This window comes from Pristiophorus japonicus, chromosome 11 (genome assembly GCF_044704955.1).
Source record: "Pristiophorus japonicus isolate sPriJap1 chromosome 11, sPriJap1.hap1, whole genome shotgun sequence".
Lineage (NCBI taxonomy): Eukaryota > Metazoa > Chordata > Chondrichthyes > Pristiophoridae > Pristiophorus > Pristiophorus japonicus.
This window is the reverse complement of record NC_091987.1, coordinates 86,171,708-86,191,834: the sequence shown is the minus strand read 5'-3', so window position 1 is coordinate 86,191,834 and position 20,127 is coordinate 86,171,708. Positions and strand designations below refer to the sequence as shown.

The 20,127-nt window shown below is 42.7% G+C and overlaps 1 protein-coding gene across 2 annotated transcripts in view; it reads right to left on the bottom strand.

Annotated features, from left to right (window-relative positions):
* Positions 1–20,127, bottom strand: part of zbtb11 (zinc finger and BTB domain containing 11) — a 60,902-nt gene that overhangs the window by 24,536 nt on the left and 16,239 nt on the right. For both annotated transcript variants that reach the window (XM_070893665.1, XM_070893664.1), the window contains exons 3-8: positions 15,766–15,997; positions 13,564–14,462; positions 11,339–11,515; positions 10,401–10,607; positions 8,387–8,531; positions 72–189 (exon numbers count right to left, since the gene is read on the bottom strand). In XM_070893665.1, the coding sequence (XP_070749766.1) occupies positions 72–189; positions 8,387–8,531; positions 10,401–10,607; positions 11,339–11,515; positions 13,564–14,462; positions 15,766–15,997 (1,778 nt within the window). The remainder of the gene's footprint in view (positions 1–71; positions 190–8,386; positions 8,532–10,400; positions 10,608–11,338; positions 11,516–13,563; positions 14,463–15,765; positions 15,998–20,127) is intronic.

Here is a 20,127-nt window from a genome sequence, read left to right as displayed (position 1 = left end):
GTTGGTCCGAAGTAAGTCTCCAACTGCAATTTCCCCCCCCCACATAAAATCAATTCATTGTGCCAACTTACTGGGTGCATTGAAAGCTTCTCACTTCAGGCTTTGGCAAATGTCTTTTTAAATGCTTGCTAAGACCAGAGGCACGTTTGAAACATTTTCCACAAGTTGAACAGAGGTACTTGGATTCACCTGAAATAATTAAGCAACATAGCATGCAAAATTTAATAAATGCCTTTTAAACACAAATATACAAATATTGTACTTAACAGATGGACATAAAAATAAAAAATATATTTAGGCTCGGTATCTGTGATTTTCCAGATTTCTAAGGAAGCAATTATAGGGAAAGAAAAGGCAGGAGTAAGTATTTTTTACTTGAAGTATTCCATATTTTTATTCTACTACATTTTGCATTTATGTAATGCTTTAAACAGAAAAAAAGTCCTAAATGCTTCGCAAGGCCATGAGGAAAATAGAGATGCCAAACCATGAAAAGAGAGCTTAGTGGAACACGGACTGAGGGTGGAGACGAACGATGTTAGATGGTGATCTTCGTGATAGAGAGGAAATAGGGTTTGGAATTCAGATCGGGGTTGTAAACAGTCTGGTTCAATCTGAGACAGTTGCCAGGGAAAGGGAGAGAGTCAATGACAAGAGAGTGGAGTTTGTGGCAGGGGGCAAAGGTGTTGGCTTCGGTCTTCCCAATCCCAAAACCTGGCCTCCTCTCTCTCCTCCTGCAAGACCTCCTTAAAATACTCCTTTTTGACCAAGGATGACTCAGATGTCAGACACAGCACAGAATCAGTAGAGGGCTTGAGAAGTAGAACTGGGCGTCACGGGCTCAGCTTCCGCATTTAGCCAATGACTCAGCAAAATGTCATCAAGGGCAACATGTTGGCGAGGAACAGGAGGGGTCACGGGCAGAAGGGAACTATGCAAGGGTGGGAAGGGAAGTCATCACTAGAGATCCTTCCAAAGAACTAGATGATGTAGGAGAGGCGGAGGAAGATGGTGTGGTCAACCATGTTGAAAGCTGCATAGAGATCGAGAAGGATAATGCACTACTGGTCAACAACAACATGCATTTATATAGCGCCTTTAACGTAGTAAACGATCCCAAGGCGCTTCACAGAAGCAATAACAAAATTTGACACCAAGCAATATAAGGCGATATTGGGGCAGATGATCAAAAGCTTGGCCAGAGGTAGGTTTTAAGGAGCGTTTTAAAAGGAGGAGAGGGGGGTAGAGGTCCAGAGAAGGAATTCCAAAGCTTAGACCCTTGGCAGCTGAAGCCCCGGCTGCCAACGGGGGAGCGATTAAAATCGGCGATGCGAAAAAGCTCAGAATTGGAGGAGTGCAGCTATATCGGAGGTTTGTAGGGCTCGAGGAGGTTACAGAGATAGGGAGGGGCAAGGCCATGGAAACAAGGGTGAGAATTTAAAAATTGACGGGTTGCTTAACCGGCAGTCTTAATGATGGCAGGGCTAGGTGGTCGTAAGCTTAGCTCGGACTCAAATACGACACCAAGGTTGCGAACATTCTGGTTCAGCCTCAAGACAGCTGTCAGAGAGAAGGATGGAGCCAGTGGCAAGGGAACAGAGTCTATAGTGGGGACCGAAGACAATGGCTTCGGTCTTCCCAATATTTAGAGGAAATTTCTGCTCATCCAGTACCGGATGTCAGACAAACAGTCTGACAACTTAGAGACAGTGGAGCGGTTGGGAGAGGTAGTGGTCGTGGTGAGGTAGAGCTGGGTATCATCAGAAAATTTATGGAACCAAACGTGTTTTTGGATGATGTCGCCGAGGGGGAGCATGTAGATGAGAAATAGGAGTGGGCTAAGGATAGATCCTTAGGGGAAACCAGAAGTAAATGTGCGGGAGCAGGAAGAGAAGCCATTGCAGGTGATTCTCTGGCTAGGACTGGATAGAGAAGAATGGAACCAAGCAAGTGCAGTCCCACCTAGCTGATCCGTGCTGAAGTGTGCCGGCAGGTTGAGAAGAACAAGGAGAGATAGGTTACCACGGTCACAGTCACATAGGATGTCATTTGTAGCTTTGATAAGAACCGTTTCAATACTGTGGCAGAGGTGGAAACCTGATTGGAGGGATTCAAACATAGCTTTCTGGGAAAGATGTACAGGGATTTGTGAGACAACAGCACGTTCAAGGACTTTAGAGGAAATGGAGGTTGAAGATGGGTTTATTTTTTTGAGGAGGGGTGATGATGGCAGATTTGAAGAGGAAGGGACAGTACCTGAGGAGAGAGAACAATTAACATGAGGCCAGAAAGAGAAGTTGGGTGGGAATAGGTCAAAGAAGCAGGAGGTGGGACTCATGGACAGGATGAGCTTGGAGAGGGCATGAGAGGTCACACAGAATGTTGTCTGTGACTTTGGTTTGAGCCATTTCAATAATATGGGAGGGATGAAACTGAATTGAAGGATTCAAACAGGGAGCAGGAGAAAAGGACAAAGCTGGGAGGCAACGGCAGGTTCAAGGACCGAGGAGAGTTTGAAGATGGCATAAGTTAACATGGACAAAAGGGTTGAAAGTGTTTTTGTTAAAAAAGGAAGGCGGTGGATGATGACTATTTTGAAAGCAAAGGGGATATAGCACCTAAGGACAGGGAATCATTTAAATGTGACCATGGGGCCTTGGAATTTGGGTGGTCTTGACTTGAGGGAATTTGTTTTAGTGAGGAGGGATGCATGGATGAACTGAACTTGGAGTGGCGGGGGCGGAGAGCAACATTTTGCGGGGGGGGGGGGGGGGGGAGGGAAGAGAAAGAAAGAGAGAGAAAAATGGGGGCTCAGGGCTAGAGTGGGGAGAGACTGGGTGGTTTGACTTTGTTCTTCCATTCTTCAAGTCAACTCATTTTCTGCAGTGAATTCTTTGATGACTGTTGGGACCGATATTTGCCAGGAATGAATGCCCAGAGTCAACGGTAGATCCCAAGCACACTTTAGGGACCTTGATTTTTCAAGCAAGGCACCCTCAGCTGGCGTTTCCATTCAGCATCGGCAATGTGACGGTCGATACTGTAGTAGGATGGCTTTCTTATCCTCAGCAAGTTCTTCTCACTTATGGACATCTATTTCTTTATATCTCTTTTTCTGTCCGATCTCACCATGAAATAACTTTCCGATCTTCTTCAGGATTCATTCATCGGTCATTTGCACCACGTGGCCTGACCAGCGCCCTGACGTGACCAGAGCATCTATATTTGGCATGTCCATTTTTTAAATGACATGGGTCTCAGAGATCTTGTCTTGCCATCTGATCTACATTCATTGACTCAGGCAGCTTGGGTGAATGTGATTCAGTTTCTTAACGTGGCATGCATTGTTGTCCATGTTTCACAGAATGACAGCCTTGTATGGTTTGAGCTTGGCCTGCAGACTGATGTCTCTCTTGTTCCAGAGTCGCTCATGGAATTTGCCAAAAGCTAAGCTGGCTTTGGTGATTCTGCAGAATGTTTCTGTATCGATATGGAATTCTCTAGACATTGGCTGGCTAGATCGGTGAATCTGACCATAGCCTGAAGATCACTAGGGAATTTAATCATTGCCTGGGGCTAGTTGGAAGAGTCTTTTTAATGCTGACAGTCCAGCCAAATTGCATGCAAACTGTTGCAGTGATTGAAGATTGTTTACATATCATCCTGAGGGTAGGCCATAAAATCATAGAATGGTTACAGCACAGAAGGTGGCTATTCGACCCGTGCCGGCCCTCTGCAAGAGCACTTTAATTAGTACCAACTCTGCACTTTCCTCTTAGCCCTGCAAATATTTCTCCTCCAGGTACTTATCCAATTCCCTTTTGAAAGCCACAATTGAATCTGCCTCCACCATCATTTCAGGCAGGGCCTCCACCACCATTTCATTCCAGATCCTAACCACTCGCAGCGTAAAAAAGATTTTCCTCATATCACCGTTGGTTCTTCTGCCAATCATTTTAAATCTGTGCCCCCTTGATTTCGACCCTTCTGCCAATGGTAATACCGTATATACTCCCGTATCATGCGACTTTTGAAGACCTAAATTGTAACCTAAATTTGGGGGGGTCGCATGATACGCGAGATACAAAATTTGCGGGTGTGAAGTGCTGGCCAAGATTAGGCTGTTAGGCTGTTAAGCAGACCGTATCCACGCTGAATCTCGGCAGGTATCTCCTGGGCTGGATTGCAGCCTCTATTGTCGCTTGTACTGTATCGGGGGGGATGAGAGAGAGTCACGGAGGTCGGGGGGGGGAGAGAGAGTCGCGGAGGTCGGGGTGGGGGGGAGGAAAGAGACCGGACCGGATCCGACCTGACCCCCGCTCTCCCTACCCCGGCGACCCGACCTCCGCTCCCCCAACCCGGCAACCCGACCTCCGCTTCCCCCCGGTGACCCAACCCAACCTCCTCTTCACCCTTCACCCCCCACCCCCCCCCCCCCCCCCCCACGACCCGACCTCCGCCACCCACAACTCCCTCTGAAGTTTGCTGCATTATTAGAGGCTCCATCTATCTCAGCCCATGCTTCTTTTACCCGCAAACACAGTAGAGGCTGTGGCTGAACGACGCTAGTCAAGCCAGCTGGAACGATTGCTGTATCGGTGTTCGATTCGCGAACAGCTTTCACAGCAGAATCCACTCGATGTTTCATGTTAAGGTCTGTATTCGATCTCAAAAAAGTGACTCGCATGATACATGAGATATATGGTAAAATCATGCTTTGGGGACGAAAATTTGGGGGTCGCATGATACGCGAGATCGCAGGATACGCGAGTATATACGGTAGTTTCTCTCCACTCTGTCTAGACCCCTCATGATTTTGAAGACCTCTATCAACCATCTCTGCTTTAAGGAGAACCCCAGCTTCTCCAGTCTATCTACATAACTGAAGTCCTTCATCCCTGGAATTATTCTTGTAAATCTTTTCTGCACCTTCGCTAAGGCCTTCACATCCTTCCCAAAGTGCGGTGTCCAGAATTGGACACAATACTCCAGTTGAGGCCAAACCAGTGTTTTATAAAGGTTTATCATAACTTCCTTCCTTTTTCACACTATGCCTCTATTTACGAAGCCCAAGATCTCGTGCTTTTTTAACTGCTTTCTCAACTTGCCCCGCCACCATGAGAGCACAGTCATCAGCAAATAAGAGTTTACAAACAAATTCTTCCAGCACAAGAAGCATAGCAGCAAACAAAAAGCTGAAGGGTGTTGGTGCAAGGACACTTCATTGCTTAACACTATTTGTAACTCGGAAGGAGATTAAATTGTCCCCATCTTCCATCACTCTACCATTATACCATCATGGAACTATTTCAATGAATTTGTCTGGGCACACAAGCTTGGAGCGGATTTTCCAGAGATCTCTACTGACTGAATACTTGGAGAAAAAAAACTGCAGAGATATAGGGAACGAGCGGGGGAGTGGGACGAACTGAATTTCTCTTCGAATGGGTCTCAATGGGCCGAATGGCTTCCTTCTGTTCTGTACAATTCAAGTTTCTATTTTGACATGACAAAGGCATTCAGCATGCAGGCACAGTAGTGGTCTACATTTTTCTGTAAGTATTTTTCTTGGAGCTGTCTGGCTGTGAAGAACATATCAGTTGTGCCTCTTTCCTTTCTGAACTCACATTGATCGTAGGAATCATATCCCATGAATAATAGGATTTTTTTTCAACAATGTGTTGAATAAAGCGACTGAGCATTACTCTTGCAAGCATCTTTTCAGCAATGTTAATCCCTGGTGGTTATTAGATAATTTTCTATTTCCCTTGTAGATGTGGACAATCGAAGCATCTTTGAATCCCTGGAGGATCTTTCCTGAGTACCACATAGTCAAACTCCTCAGTAAAGTGTTTCAATCTAAGTAGTCATCACCAGCTTTGTATATCTCAGCTGGCATGGCACCAGAATCATTGGAGTGCAATCAGATGGCCTTTTCCATCTGAGATAGTAGATTATTTTGCAAGGATATCATTGATAGCACACTGAGACAGATTGATGGCCACATGGTAAGTGTAGCATCCTGCAACCTATGGTTTCCAAATCTTTCCACCACTGATGGTTTCCTCACCTCACATCTGGTCTGTTGAAGATTAGATGAGATTAATTGCCATGATTGGCCAACAATCCCATTATTGTTGTATCATGTGACTACCAGGATGATAGAAGGCAAACTAGATGGGTCTTGGCCCTTTTTCATCTAGCAATTCCTATGTTCCAATGTCATAATTGATAGCCGATTCCTTAATTTAAAACATTTTAGAAATGGTCAGCACACCTTTTCAGAATCTGATTTTTGTCTGTGAGAAGAGCGGTTTCATCGGTGTTCATAACGGAAGTGGAGCCACTAGATTATGGGTCATATACTGTCCTAAGCGTATTACAGAATTTCTGCAAGTCATTCTAGTCAGCATAGGACTGCAATTCATCTGTCTTCTTGCTCCACCAGGTGTCACACATAATCCTTAGTTTGGTCTGGAGTTGTTTACAACTGTTATCGTAAACTTGCTTCTGCTTGGTTGATAACTTATCCTTTATCCATGATGAATGCTGATGGTGTTTCTCATCAAGTAGCCTTTTTATATATAAAAACAGAAAATGCTGGAAATCTCAGCAGGTCAGGCAGCAGATTTAACACTTCGGGTCAATGACCTTTCGTCATGGACCAGTCATCAACATTGACCCGAAACATTAACTCTGCTTCCTCTCCACAGATGCTGCCTGATCTGCTGAGATTGCAGCATTTTTTGTTTTTATTCCAAATTTCAGCATCCGCGGTATTTTGTTTTTGCATTAGCCTTTTTATATCATTTTCATCAAATCAGTTTGACTTAAGGTCAAGAGGAAAGGGGAAAACAGTGGAGGTAAATGAAAAGAAAGTCCTGATCTTGGTTTTTAAAAAAAAGGGAAACCCATGGGTTCCTCCCACTTCCAGAATAAGATATTCCCTTCATTAAAATGCTGATTGATTTTTTTAAAAGTGTATTAGGTTGTTCTGGTGATGTCACTGATGGTGAGTGAGCCAGAGTGGCTCCATACTAAGCAGCAAGGGTACGACTATCTGCTGCTTTGTGATGACCAAGAAAACTTGTTACATAGTTTCCTGGTGCTACTCAAGAATGTGTGAACAATGCTCCTGTTGCCACCAAAAGGAGGTGAAGAAGCAGAGGTTTGAGGAACAGTGGGATTCCAAAGAATGGGACCTAGGTAGCTGAAGGGGCATGTGGAGAAGGGAGGGGGTTACTCACATACTAGAGTGAGGGGATGTGCGTGGGGCTCAAGGAGTCTACAAAGTTTGGGCGAGACAAGGTCACAGATGGGTTTAAACATAACAGTAAGAATGTTAAATGTGAAGCGTCAGGGGACTGGAAACCAATGTATGCCAGTGAGGATAGAGTGATGGGTTAGTGGGATTTGGTGCAGGATAGAATACAGGCAGCATGAATGAGCTGGGGTTTATGGAGATGTGCACTGTTTACGATGAAGTCTGGTCAGGATTCACAGGGATGTAACCCTGTCATTGACAAAATTTCAGTGGTCAACCAAGGTGCCAGACTCATCATCATCTTGGTAAGAAAATTGCCTTTTTCAAATGTTAATGAAACTTCACAATCGTTACAGCATAGGAGGCCATTCGGCCTGTCGAGCCTGTGCTGGCTCTCTGGAAGAGCACTTCAGTTAGTCCCACTCCCCTGCCCTTTCCCGTAGCCCTGCAATTTATTTTTCCTTTGGGTACTTATCCAATTCCCTTTTGAAAGCCATGATTGAATCTGCCTCCACCACCCCTTCAGGCAGTGCATTCCAGATCCTAACCACTCAAATGTTTTTCCCTCATGTCACCTTTGGTTCTTCTGCCAATCATTTTAAATTTGTGACCTCTGGTTCTTGATCCTTCCGCCAATGGGAACAGTTTCTCTCTACTCTGCCTAGACCCTTTTGACACCTGGCTGATACTGGAAGAGTAACAAGTCATACATTTCCCGTCAACTAATTCTGAGGCTAATATTTTCTTCTGTAAAAAGGGATTACCTGTACTTAGCTTTCTTTCCCCTTTAATATTGGCATCATGGACTCCATACTGCCAATATTAAAGAAGGGGTGAAAAATATTCAACTGGGAATGAAGGGGAATATCTCCATGATTTCAGCACAAAGCAACATTTAAAGTCATCCAGCAGTAAGTCTTCTTACTGCAGAAGACACAATTCATTGTAACATTTTTTATTTCTGTAGTGCTTTAACGGAATGTAACCGGAAACTGAAGCAAAGAGTGATAGCTCACAACTTTTGACAGCTGGCTGTTACTGCAGAAATTACACTGGGATAGTAACACGGAAGTCATACATTTCCATCAACTAAAAACTAGCAACTATGTTTTATTTCCTTACCTGTATGAACGCTATTGTGTTCCTGAAGACTGCGTTTTGTAGCAAATGATTTTTCGCACACTTCACAGCTGAATTCCCTTTTACCTTCATGGTGAGCCATGTGTAGTCTTAGACTATGTTTATAGCCAAATGTCTTTCCACATAACTAAAGAATGGAGAAAGTAAAATTAAAATATTGAAACATTATGTTTCACAGTACAACAATCTAAAGTTGTCCACTCCTGCCCTGAAAGCACCAACTCCCTCACTGGATTACAGTTACATAGGCATCACTTACCCTCTGGCACCTCCTCTGACCAGCCATTATTTATGCACGAGTCAAACCTGATCCTGTCCTCAACCAGTGTATCATTGTACAGCAATCACAAGAGAGAACCCTGGCAATTTTCTCATCCTTAAAACAACCGTAGCACCCCTACCAATTCCGCAGCCAAGACCAGCTAACCAGCACAGACCAGAAATCAAACTAGGAACCTTACTGATTTGTTTAACTCAAAGATGGAAGTTGTAACCCCTGGAACACTGGGTTGGCTCTGAATTAAGAGATATTGAGCAATTTTGCACCATTTTGTGTAATTAGATTACTGTTTTCCATTTTCACTTTTTTGGGGGGTGGCGATAATGGCATCAGGCAGCTTTTCCTTGTCCAACGCAATCAGACAAAAGTAGTATTAACTTTTTACTGGGCAATATATATATTATACACACACATTACAGCTTCCATTCCTAATAATTTATTATTTATGTTGCATTAAACAAGTAGCCCATTCTTTGGTATTTTAAAGTAAATGTTTCTATAATATATATAAAAAATAATAAAAAAGTGTAATATATATAATTTCAGAGCATTTTTTCAATGTTGAAAAAAGATCCTGTTAAATGTTGCAGACATTAACAACCAAATGCCCTCTCAAATGCCTATACCATAAGGAACTATTTCATCAAAGTCCAATTTGAGAAAAGGACAGTTAGTTAAATTTTCAACTGTTTTCTGTTCTGAAGGATAAAATACATTAAAAATATTTATATACACTCATATATATTTATACCATTTGATGACTTCACCTCCATTAAATATTCTGACATCTCATGGAGACAAATCACAGTTGAGAACAGAAAATTGAGAGAAAAAGATTTAAATGATGTTACTAGAACTAATCCGCAATCTGCACATCAGTGTAATTGTGTTCGAAATGCATATTTACATTTAACTTATTTGTGTAACTTACCCAATATGTGGTATTAACAGAATACACAATAAGTTGTGAGATACATTTTATTTCTGTCATGGCACTGATTAGAACTCGTTGGATAAAAAAAATTACAGCTACTCATCATATAGCTAAGCATTCATAAATTCCATATATAAGTGACCGTTTCCTATATTATTACTTTAAAAAAAAAATTGATTTCTATATTACATAGTAAAACAACATTCATTTTACAAAGAATTTCCTGTGTGCAATTGAGTCAATCCTTCACCCGAGGGAATGAGTATTCTATCACTGTTTTGAACAACACAGAACATTCCTGTAATTGCATCATCATCTTTAACAGTGATCAAAGTTTATGATTTAAAATTTTATTAATTATTTATTCAGTGGTCGAGAGAATAACATTAAACATCGCTTACCGAGGAGGATATTCAAATTAGAAAAAGCCAGAGATAAGATGATCTAATATAATTACATAGGGCACCTCAGTCAATAGCCATACTGATTACTAACAAAACTCATTAGATGTAAGGTCATCGAGTTCAAATGTCAACCCAAAAGTGGAATGTCAATGACATTGTTACTGAACCAACATTGAACATGCCAAGAGTCTGTAATGCAAAAAAATACTGCTAGTCCTAGTTTTATGCCTCACTCAATTCATCCATCACTATTATTATTCCTACAACTACAACGTGCATTTATGTAGTACCTTTAACATAGAAAAATGTCCCACGGCACTAAGTAATACTGAAAAGTCTCTAACATTCTAACAGAAACCTATCACAATGAATTCCCACCTTGCACACATGTGGCTTGACACCTGTGTGTTTAAGCATATGAAGTCGCAGATTATAGGGTTTGGGCAATGTTTTTCCACAGATATCACAGATGAACTGTCGCTTTGTTCTTCCTCCAGAACTCTCATCTATTTGCTCATTATTCCGTTTGTGCCGCAGAAGATGAGAAAGCAGAGAGGCTTTGTAGAGGAACTCCTTCTCACAGAGCTAAAGTAATAGTGAAATAATGAAGTGAGATTATTGTTATAGTAAAATCTTAGAACAAAAGTGCATGCTTCACCATTTACATGAATTACTGTTCAGTTTTGTTTTCTTCCCCCCACCCCTTCCTTCCTTCAGTAGTGGAGTGCGGTTCCACAGGGACCAGCAGCCTTCTGATACCTTGCCCATTCTTTATACGTGAGCACCAAGAGTGTGTGTTGGTACATCATCGGAAGACATAGGAGACAAGTCCAATCACTGACGTTCATATATGTGCACAACAGGATTAAGATAATTCAGCAGAGAGTAGGCCTAGATCTGTATGGATCAGTACCATATCATGCAATAGATTTATCTGCTAAGCCTTCAATGGGGCTTATTTTTTGATTTTATACTAGGAAAGATCGCTATATGTCTTCCCACCTCCTTGCCGCCCCTACTCCAGGAGTGTTTGAGGTATCAGAACACAAGAAATTCACTAATAGGAGCAATAAACACCATTATCGCAGCTCTGTCAAAATAACAATAATGTACATTAGCAAATTACTAGCTTTATTGGAAAAAGGACAGCAAAATTATTAAAAATTAGTAACTTTGCTCTGAATCTCTAAAATTTGCATTCTGTGCAAATTTACAGACACCACACAAAATTAAAACAGCTGTTTCTATCAACAGCACAAGACAATATTGGAGCATTTTACTGGAATTGGAATTTTTAAATTCCTCATTATTCTTACCGGACATCTAAATTCTTTGATTCTGTTGTGGGTCATCATGTGCATCATCAAGGTGTAACGTTTTGGGAAAGCCTTTCCACATTCATTACATTTGTGCTCCATCTCTACATCATCTCCCTCTACGATAGTTCGTTTTGGTTGCATCTTTCTACCTCTCTTCACCAATTTCTGGGCAACCTGTGGAAGAAATAATTTCATTCTTTACATATTTATGGGGTCATAGGTACAGGGCTCTCGAATAACGTAGCTATCCATTCATTTTATAGTCTTTCAGACCACAGTACTAATTTATATTTTATTTTTTATTAAGATATAAATCCCTCTATTCTCTAACTGGTCCCTATGCTCTTCTCTGGCCAAATGTTATCTATAAGCGATGGCAGGCAAACAATCTACTCCCAAGCCTCTCGAATGCTGCTCTTAATCTCCACTACATTATTTCCTACATTACAACAGTGACTACACTCCAAAAGTACTTCCTTGGCTGTAAAGCACGTTGAGACGTCCAGTGATCATGAAAGGAGCTATATAAATCCAAGTCTTTCTTTCTTTCAAAGATGCCTATGACAGCAGTCAGGGGATAACTGATGTTTACTTTCTCTCAGGGGGAAGAGATGCCTGCTCTTTGCTTGGTGCTTTTCTGCAGCAACTTTACTGAAACTGGCAAATCAATGACACTAAGAATTTAGCATGCCACCATAGAATTTTTGCTGAAAACGGCGCAAGTCAGTTTGTAAAATGACAGACATCTATTTGGGTCACCTAGCCCAATCCTTCCATCAGTCAGATGACCTGCATCTGGACTCTCCCGAATTTATTCTATAAAGTGAATAACCACAGGTAAAATGACTAAGAACATAAAACTGAAATTTCTCACCAACCCTCAAAAGGCTCAACATCTAAATGTCAAAAGGCTGCAAGGTCAAATCTACACCAGGATGAGCACATTGTCTAAGCTGATTCTTCAGTGCTGCCCTGTTCGAGGCCTAGATCACAAGTTTTCCTCCGCCCTTTCAATCATCCCGAGTACACATTTTAGACACTGACTTATTTTTTTGTTGAGGGGGTTACAAATACTGTCTCATTTAAAAAAAACATTACTTTTGTTGTTTTTATTTTTTTTTTAATTTCCCCCTCTCTAATTATCCCACTTGCCTCAGACATCACTGACATTTTTGCAATTCCCATTCCACAGATGCCTTCCAGTACCTCACCCAAATGGCTATTATTTGTCAGTTTACCAATACCCACTGTCAAGGTTTTTGACAGTGTGCGCATCACAGCCGAGCCCAATCCTGTCCTCACCTGGTGTTCATGTATTTGCTCTTCCAGCAGCAGGTGCTGGATCAGCAGCAATTGTCCAGACCAATTTCTCTTCTCTAGCTCATCAAGCCAACTGTAACACTCACTCACCATCAGCAAACTCAACACAGATTGGTGTTCAAACTTGGGACTTTCCTGGTGTGTGTGGCCCAGCTACTCACTGAATAGTTCACTGAATCATTAGTGGAAAAACCATCCTTTTTACTTTTTTTTTTAAGGTGATATCTCACTATTTTTTTATTATTATAACAGCAGCTTAGGTAATGTTATGGTTATGTGACTGGACTAATAATCCAAAGAGTGAGAGTTAAAATCCCACCATGGCAGTCTGAGAACAGGGAAAGAAATCGGCCATCCTTACACAGTCTGATTTACATGTGACTCCAGTTCCACACCAATGTGATTTACTCTTAATTACCACTTGAAGTCGCTTAGCAGGGACTGAAGGGACTGCAGCGGCTCAAGAAAAAGGCCCACAAACACTTTCGCGGGGCAATAAATGCCGGCATTGGCAACGATGCCCGCAATCCAAGAATTAATTTTTAAAAGCTATGATGCTTGCAAAAGTAAAAATAAACAAACTGCCAAACTAGTTGACAAAAGATATTATCCTGAAACCAAGAACATTCATGAAATATTATATGTAGAACTGGTTTAGGTTTCAAGGTTTACAAAGTTCTAATATAGTCTTAGGGTGCCGCTGACTTAAATCGATTTTGTGCCATTTGTATACTTTGTAATGAGGGTCTATATATTGTTTAATCCAATATTGTGTGAAAACCAGACAGTTTCTTTACGAGACTAGAAATATCAGGCCAACATATCACTGGAGTAGGAGATTATATCTGCACATCATTATCCACAGTCCATTTTCCAAAACTCTCTGTAGTTAAATTTCATACCTGCTGTGTTGCAGATTTTAGGTTGGTTTTTCTGGCCCGCAGCAGCTTCTTCTCTGTACCTTTGTGTAACCGAATGTATCCACCTTCAGCCAGTGTACGTTGTCGCAATCTACTTTTGTAAGTATCATCTAAGAGGCACTTGGAAGAAGAGGCAACAGCTTTCTGTTTGTCGTGTAATTTTGGTGGCCTACCACGCTTTCGCTTTGGCACATCTGACACATTGCTACTCAGAGTGTCTATCGGCTCCTCCTTTACTTGATGTTCATTCCCATTAACAGTAGATATGTCCGTCTGTACATCAGCATTGGCAGTTTCTGCCACTTCCTTGGCATTACTTTCTGTGTTTTCCACATCTGGCACACTTACACTGGACTCTACAGATTCAGTTTGTTCATTAGCCTGGCTGTTTTCATCATCACTGCCTTCCACAGGACAGTCCAGAGTACCTTGGCTTTGCTGAATGGTTGGTTCTTCAACTGTCGGTGCCTCTTCTGCTTCATATGTTACTGCTTCTTTTGGGGTCTCATCTTCCATACTGCATGGAGGGGCTTCTGCAGGTACAGGAATTTGTATAGTTTCCTGAAGTAGCACTGTTAAGGAGTCCTCACCAGTGTTTTCAATAGGTTCAGGTTCCTGATGTTCTAAAGTATTAGCATCCATAGGCATCTCCACTTCTGGGGTGTTGACTCTGGAATTGACAGTTTTTACATCTCCTTTTTGGTACACTGTAATTTTCCGTTCCTCCAGCTGCTTGTGTACATGCTCGCATATCTCCAGAACTTCATGCATCAGTAGATGTCGTGCCAATGTGGCAACATCAGCCATGTGACAGAAATCAAACGCCAAGGCAGATGTGTAGGCAAACTCCAACAATGGAAGAAAACTTGTTTTATTAAAACCTAGAAAAGAATGTTTTAAAAAGTGCAGTGTTTTACATAAATGTTGGTTTCAAACTGACAATAATTATAAATATACCAATTCCAACTGTATGGTAGCTTACTGTGTTGGAGCACCAACATGAAATGCTAGTTTGATTGCCCCCTTTGCCGAATCTCAATTTCAAATGTGTCACTGTAGGAGTTGTTGACCAAGAACCAAAAACTTCACCATGAAAAAGGGGAAAAATTACAATACAACAATTTCACATTTCCTGGTGGCTGTTTCAACATACTGTTGGTGGTGTCTGGGATTAAGTTGCCTGGCCTCTTGGCCATATATTGTGCACCCATCAAGATGACCAGAGCAGATTATAAAACAGAACTGAAATGCAAGGTATAATTCAAATCTCAGATGCTTCTGCTTAACTATGGCAATGATGCAATTAAACTGAAAGATTACCTGAATCTTCAATTAAATGAATGACTCTTCTCTTACACATTGCTTTCTATAATCATTACTGGAATGAAAATGTGAACAAAAAGGGGAGAACTATGAACTTCAATCCATCTCCATTCATTTCTCAGGTCTTATAGGGCAAACTGATGTAGGGGTCACTGCAGTATACTAAAAGCCAAATGTAGAAACCTGATGACAATAAATTAATGAGCAGGAATCCACCCGAGGGAAAAAAATTGCGTGTAAACAAGTTATCCAAACAACCGTATTCAATTTTAGATGTTAAGAAGGAGTTAAATATATTATATACAATGAAATCCATCATCTCCCACTTGATAGCAAGTAGCCAGGATGGTTGAGTCTTTAAATGAATAGCTGAGGCATCAGGGGGGCTATTTGGATGCAGTACACGAGGGTGACCAGCACCTGTGAAATTGTACTGCAGCTGGGGTGTGTGGGGGTTAATGCCTTCAACAGAAGAAGATAAGCAAGAAAGGTCAAAAAGAGGGAGCAGTGTCAGAGTGAAAGAAAAGGAAAAAACATGTCCTAATTACATTGTGCCATTGGCCTCATTAAATCCATCATGCTACTGCTAATATTGAATGTGGCCTAATAGGCTTGAATTGTAGTCTAGTACTCCTGCTACTGATTGAGAAAGTCAGTTCTGCCGTAATAGAGACAAAGCTTACACATACTACTCAGCAAGAGTAAAACTCCTCTATAACTTAGTGACTTGCTTCATGCTATTGGGTGAAACTTACCCTCACTCCTTAGCAAAAGTGAAACTACTTAATGTTGTTATTGAGGATGAACACTACAATTCCTAGCCATAATGGGCACATACGTAATTACTTGATTATTCCGTACCTGAAAGATCCACAACAGCTTCATGACTGGAGACTGCCCCTTTTTCAATGAAGAGCTCTCGAAAATATTCACTGCTTGCTGCTAGAATGGACTTATGTGCTTTGTACTCCTCTCCCTCAATCAGGAGTGTGACATCACAGAATTGGTTGGATAGCCTCTGAAGGTTCAATTGTTCTAACACTACTTGACAGTGCTTTTCAGATTCCTGTTTCACAAGGCCTTTGCTATCCACCTGAATAAATCAATTTATTTGTATATTTCAAACTCAAGTGTTACAATAATTTACAAAGTCAATCAATAACTGATTACTTATCAACTACTTGAAGATACACAAAATACCATCTTCAACTTTAACCATCATCCATCTAGCCCCATTGGAGGTTTTTAAAATTATGAATGGGTTTGATAGGGTAGATGTAGAGAAGATGTTTCCACTTGTGGGGGGGGTCCAAAACTAGGAGCCATAAATAAAGATCGTCACTAATTAAATCCAATAACGAATTCAGGAGAAACTTCTTTACTCCGAATGTGGTGAGAATGCGGAACTTGCTACCACATGGAGTGGTTGAGGCGAATAGCATAGATACAGTTATGGAGAAGCTAGATGGGTATGAGGGAGAAAGGAATAGAAGGACATGCTGATAGGGTTAGATGAAGTAAGGTGGGAAGAGGCTCGTTTGAAGCATAAATAAACGGCATAGACATGTTGGGTTGAATGGCGTTTTTTTGTGCTCTAAAATTCAATGGAATGCTAACATTAGCTACACTGTTGGACGGAGTATAAATCAAGAAATAATGGAGGCTTGTAATACAGCAACGGCAATAATCATGGGTGATTTTAACCTTCATATTGATTGGACAAAGCAAATTGGCTAGGGTAGCCTTGAGGAGGAGTTCCTAAGAGTGTATCCGGGAGTCGTTTCCTTGAACAGTACGTTGCGGCACCAACCAGGGAGCAGGCTATCTTAGATCTAGTAATGTGTAATGAGGCAGGATTAATAAATGATCTCAGTAGTAAAAATCCTCTAGGAATGAGTGACCATAATATGGTTAAATTTCAAATTCAGTTTGAGGGTGAGAAAGTTGGTTCTCAAACCAGGGTCCTAAGCTTAAATAAAAGGAGACTACAAAGATATGAGGGCAGAGATGGCTAAAGTGGACTGGGAAATTTGACAAAAGAATGGGATGGTTGATGAGCAGTGGCAGACATTTAAGGAGATATTTCATGACTTGCAACAAAAATATATCTCAATGAGAAGGAAAGATTGTAAGAGAAGGGATAATCAGCCGTGGTTAACTAAGAAAATAAGGGAGGGCATCAACTTAAAAACAGACATACAATGTGGCCAAGACTAGTGGGAGGCCAGAGGCTTAGGAAATTTTTAAAAGCCAGCAGAGAACGACTAAAACATGATTGAGAGGGGGAAGATAGATTATGAAAGTAAACTAGCACGAAATATAAAAAGAGATAGTAAGAGTTTCTACAGGTACATAAAAAGGAAAAGAGTGACTAAAGTAAATGTTGGTCCCCTAAAGGATGAGACTGGGGAATTAATAATGGGAAACAGGGAAATGGCAGAGACTTTGAACAAATATTTTGTATCAGTCTTCATGGTAGAAGAAACTAAAAACATCCGAATAGTGGATAATCAAGAGGCTATAGGTAGGGAGGAACTTAATACAATCACTATCACTAATGAAGTAGTAGTAGGTAAAATAATGGGACTAAAGGTGGACAAGTCCCCAGGACCTGAAGGCTTACATCCTAGGGTCTTAACAAAAGTGGCTGCAGAGATAGCATTGGTTGTAATCTACCAAAATTTCCTGGATTCTGGGGCAGTCCCAGCAGATTGGAAAAACGCAAATGTAACGTCCCTATTAAAAAAAAAGGAGGCAGACAAAAATCAGGAAATTATAGACCAGTTAGCCTAACATCTGTCATTGGGAAAGTGTCTTCAGATTACTGAGCTCCTCAGACTTGGAACATGCAGCACTGCCTTCACTGAGAGGGTTGTAAATCTATGGAATTCTCTGCCCCAGAGAGCTGCGGAGGCTGGGTCATTGAATATATTTAAGGCAGAGATAGGCAGATCTTTGAACGATAAGGGAATAAATGGTTATGGGGAGCGGGCAGGGAAGTGAAGCTGAGTCCATGATCAGATCAGCCATGATCTTATTGAATGAGGGGCCAAATGGCCTACTCCTGCTCCTATTTCTTATAACATATTGTTACGAGATATGGGTAAAAAAGGTTTAAAATGTAGACTGCTGACATCAGTAAAACTAGGAACAGTAGAAGTATCAAAGCAGAAAATTTCATGGATTTGCTTTCTCTGCTGAAATACTCGAGTTTACATCACCAATAAAACCTGCCTGCTGATCATGCTCCAGAATCCTGAGAGAAACCATACATGATACTGCTTGCCACTAGCTTCATTCAGAGTTAATAAAGTTATGGCCTGGCAATATTGGGAAGAAAGGCAAGGGCTGAGAATATGGGAAAAACAAAATGATTGAAAGTGAGTTGTCTTTACTCAGTTGTTGTTGTATAATAATCAATAGAAGTATTGTAAATTACCCATTGGTCATAAGAACACACAACATAAGAAATGAGAGGCCCAAGTTTGCCCCCAGGGTTAGAACAGCGCATCTCCGTGTGGTGCGCCAACATTTTAGAACAGAAACGGCGCCTATTATTTACCTTGGTATTCTCCCCACCGTCTGGTCAATCTAGGCCTTTGGCAAGCACAGCAGAATGCATGGAGGGCGGAGCCAGGTCCCAGCACTGAAAACAGTGCTTAGAGCTCTGCACATGCGCGCTAGAGTGTGCGCGCATGTGCAGTAACTACAGGCCCCCAAGTCTGTATGGGAGGGGCCCGAAGCATGCCGCCCCTAGACCTGGCCGAATGGGCTGCCAAAGTGACGAAGATCGGACTCGGCCCTCCTTCCCCCTCTCCCGTTTAGCTCCTGCTCCAACCACCACCCCCCGCTCCAACCCCACCCCCGCCCCCCCCCCATCACCTCCTCCTCTTCTCCCCCCCCCCCCCTCGCTTTCAGAGAGAGAGAGACACTGACAGCGAGACAGAGCGAGCGGGAGAGACGCGTGCGCAGACAGACAGACGCGCGCGCAGACACGCGCACGCACAGACACACGCACAGAGACACAGGCAGAGAGGGGGAGAGACTGCCAGAGAGAGAGAGAGAGAGAGAGAGAGAGAGAGAGAGAGAGAGAGAGAGAGAGACTGCCAGAGAGAGAGAGAGAGAGAGAGACTGCCAGAGAGAGAGAGAGAGGGAGACTGCCAGAGAGAGAGAGAGAGACTGCCAGAGAGAGAGAGAGAGGGGGGAGACAGAGAGAGAGAGAAAGAGAGAGAGAGAGAAAGAGAGAGAGAGAGACAGAGAGAGAGACTGAAAGAGAGAGAGGGAGAGACTGCCAGAGAGAGAGGGAGAGACTGCCAGAGAGAGAGAGGGAGACTGCCAGAGAGAGAGAGGGAGACTGCCAGAGAGAGAGAGGGAGACTGCCAGAGAGAGAGAGGGAGACTGCCAGAGAGAGAGAGGGAGACTGCCAGAGAGAGAGAGGGAGACTGCCAGAGAGAGAGAGGGAGACTGCCAGAGAGAGAGAGGGAGACTGCCAGAGAGAGAGAGGGAGACTGCCAGAGAGAGAGAGGGAGACTGCCAGAGAGAGAGAGGGAGACTGCCAGAGAGAGAGAGGGAGACTGCCAGAGAGAGAGAGGGAGACTGCCAGAGAGAGAGAGGGAGACTGCCAGAGAGAGAGAGGGAGACTGCCAGAGAGAGAGAGGGAGACTGCCAGAGAGAGAGAGGGAGACTGCCAGAGAGAGAGAGGGAGATTGCCAGAGAGAGAGAGGGAGACTGCCAGAGAGAGAGAGGGAGACTGCCAGAGAGAGAGAGGGAGACTGCCAGAGAGAGAGAGGGAGACTGCCAGAGAGAGAGAGGGAGACTGCCAGAGAGAGAGAGGGAGACTGCCAGAGAGAGAGAGGGAGACTGCCAGAGAGAGAGAGGGAGACTGCCAGAGAGAGAGAGGGAGACTGCCAGAGAGAGAGAGGGAGACTGCCAGAGAGAGAGAGGGAGACTGCCAGAGAGAGAGAGGGAGACTGCCAGAGAGAGAGAGGGAGACTGCCAGAGAGAGAGAGGGAGACTGCCAGAGAGAGAGAGAGAGACTGACAGAGAGAGAGAGAGACTGCCAGAGAGAGAGAGAGAGAGTGAGACTGCCAGAGAGAGAGAGAGTGAGACTGCCAGAGAGAGAGAGAGAGAGAGAGAGAGACTGCTAGAGAGAGAGAGAGAGAGAGAGAACTGCCAGAGAGAGAGAGAGGACTGCCAGAGAGAGAGAGAGAGAGACTGCCAGAG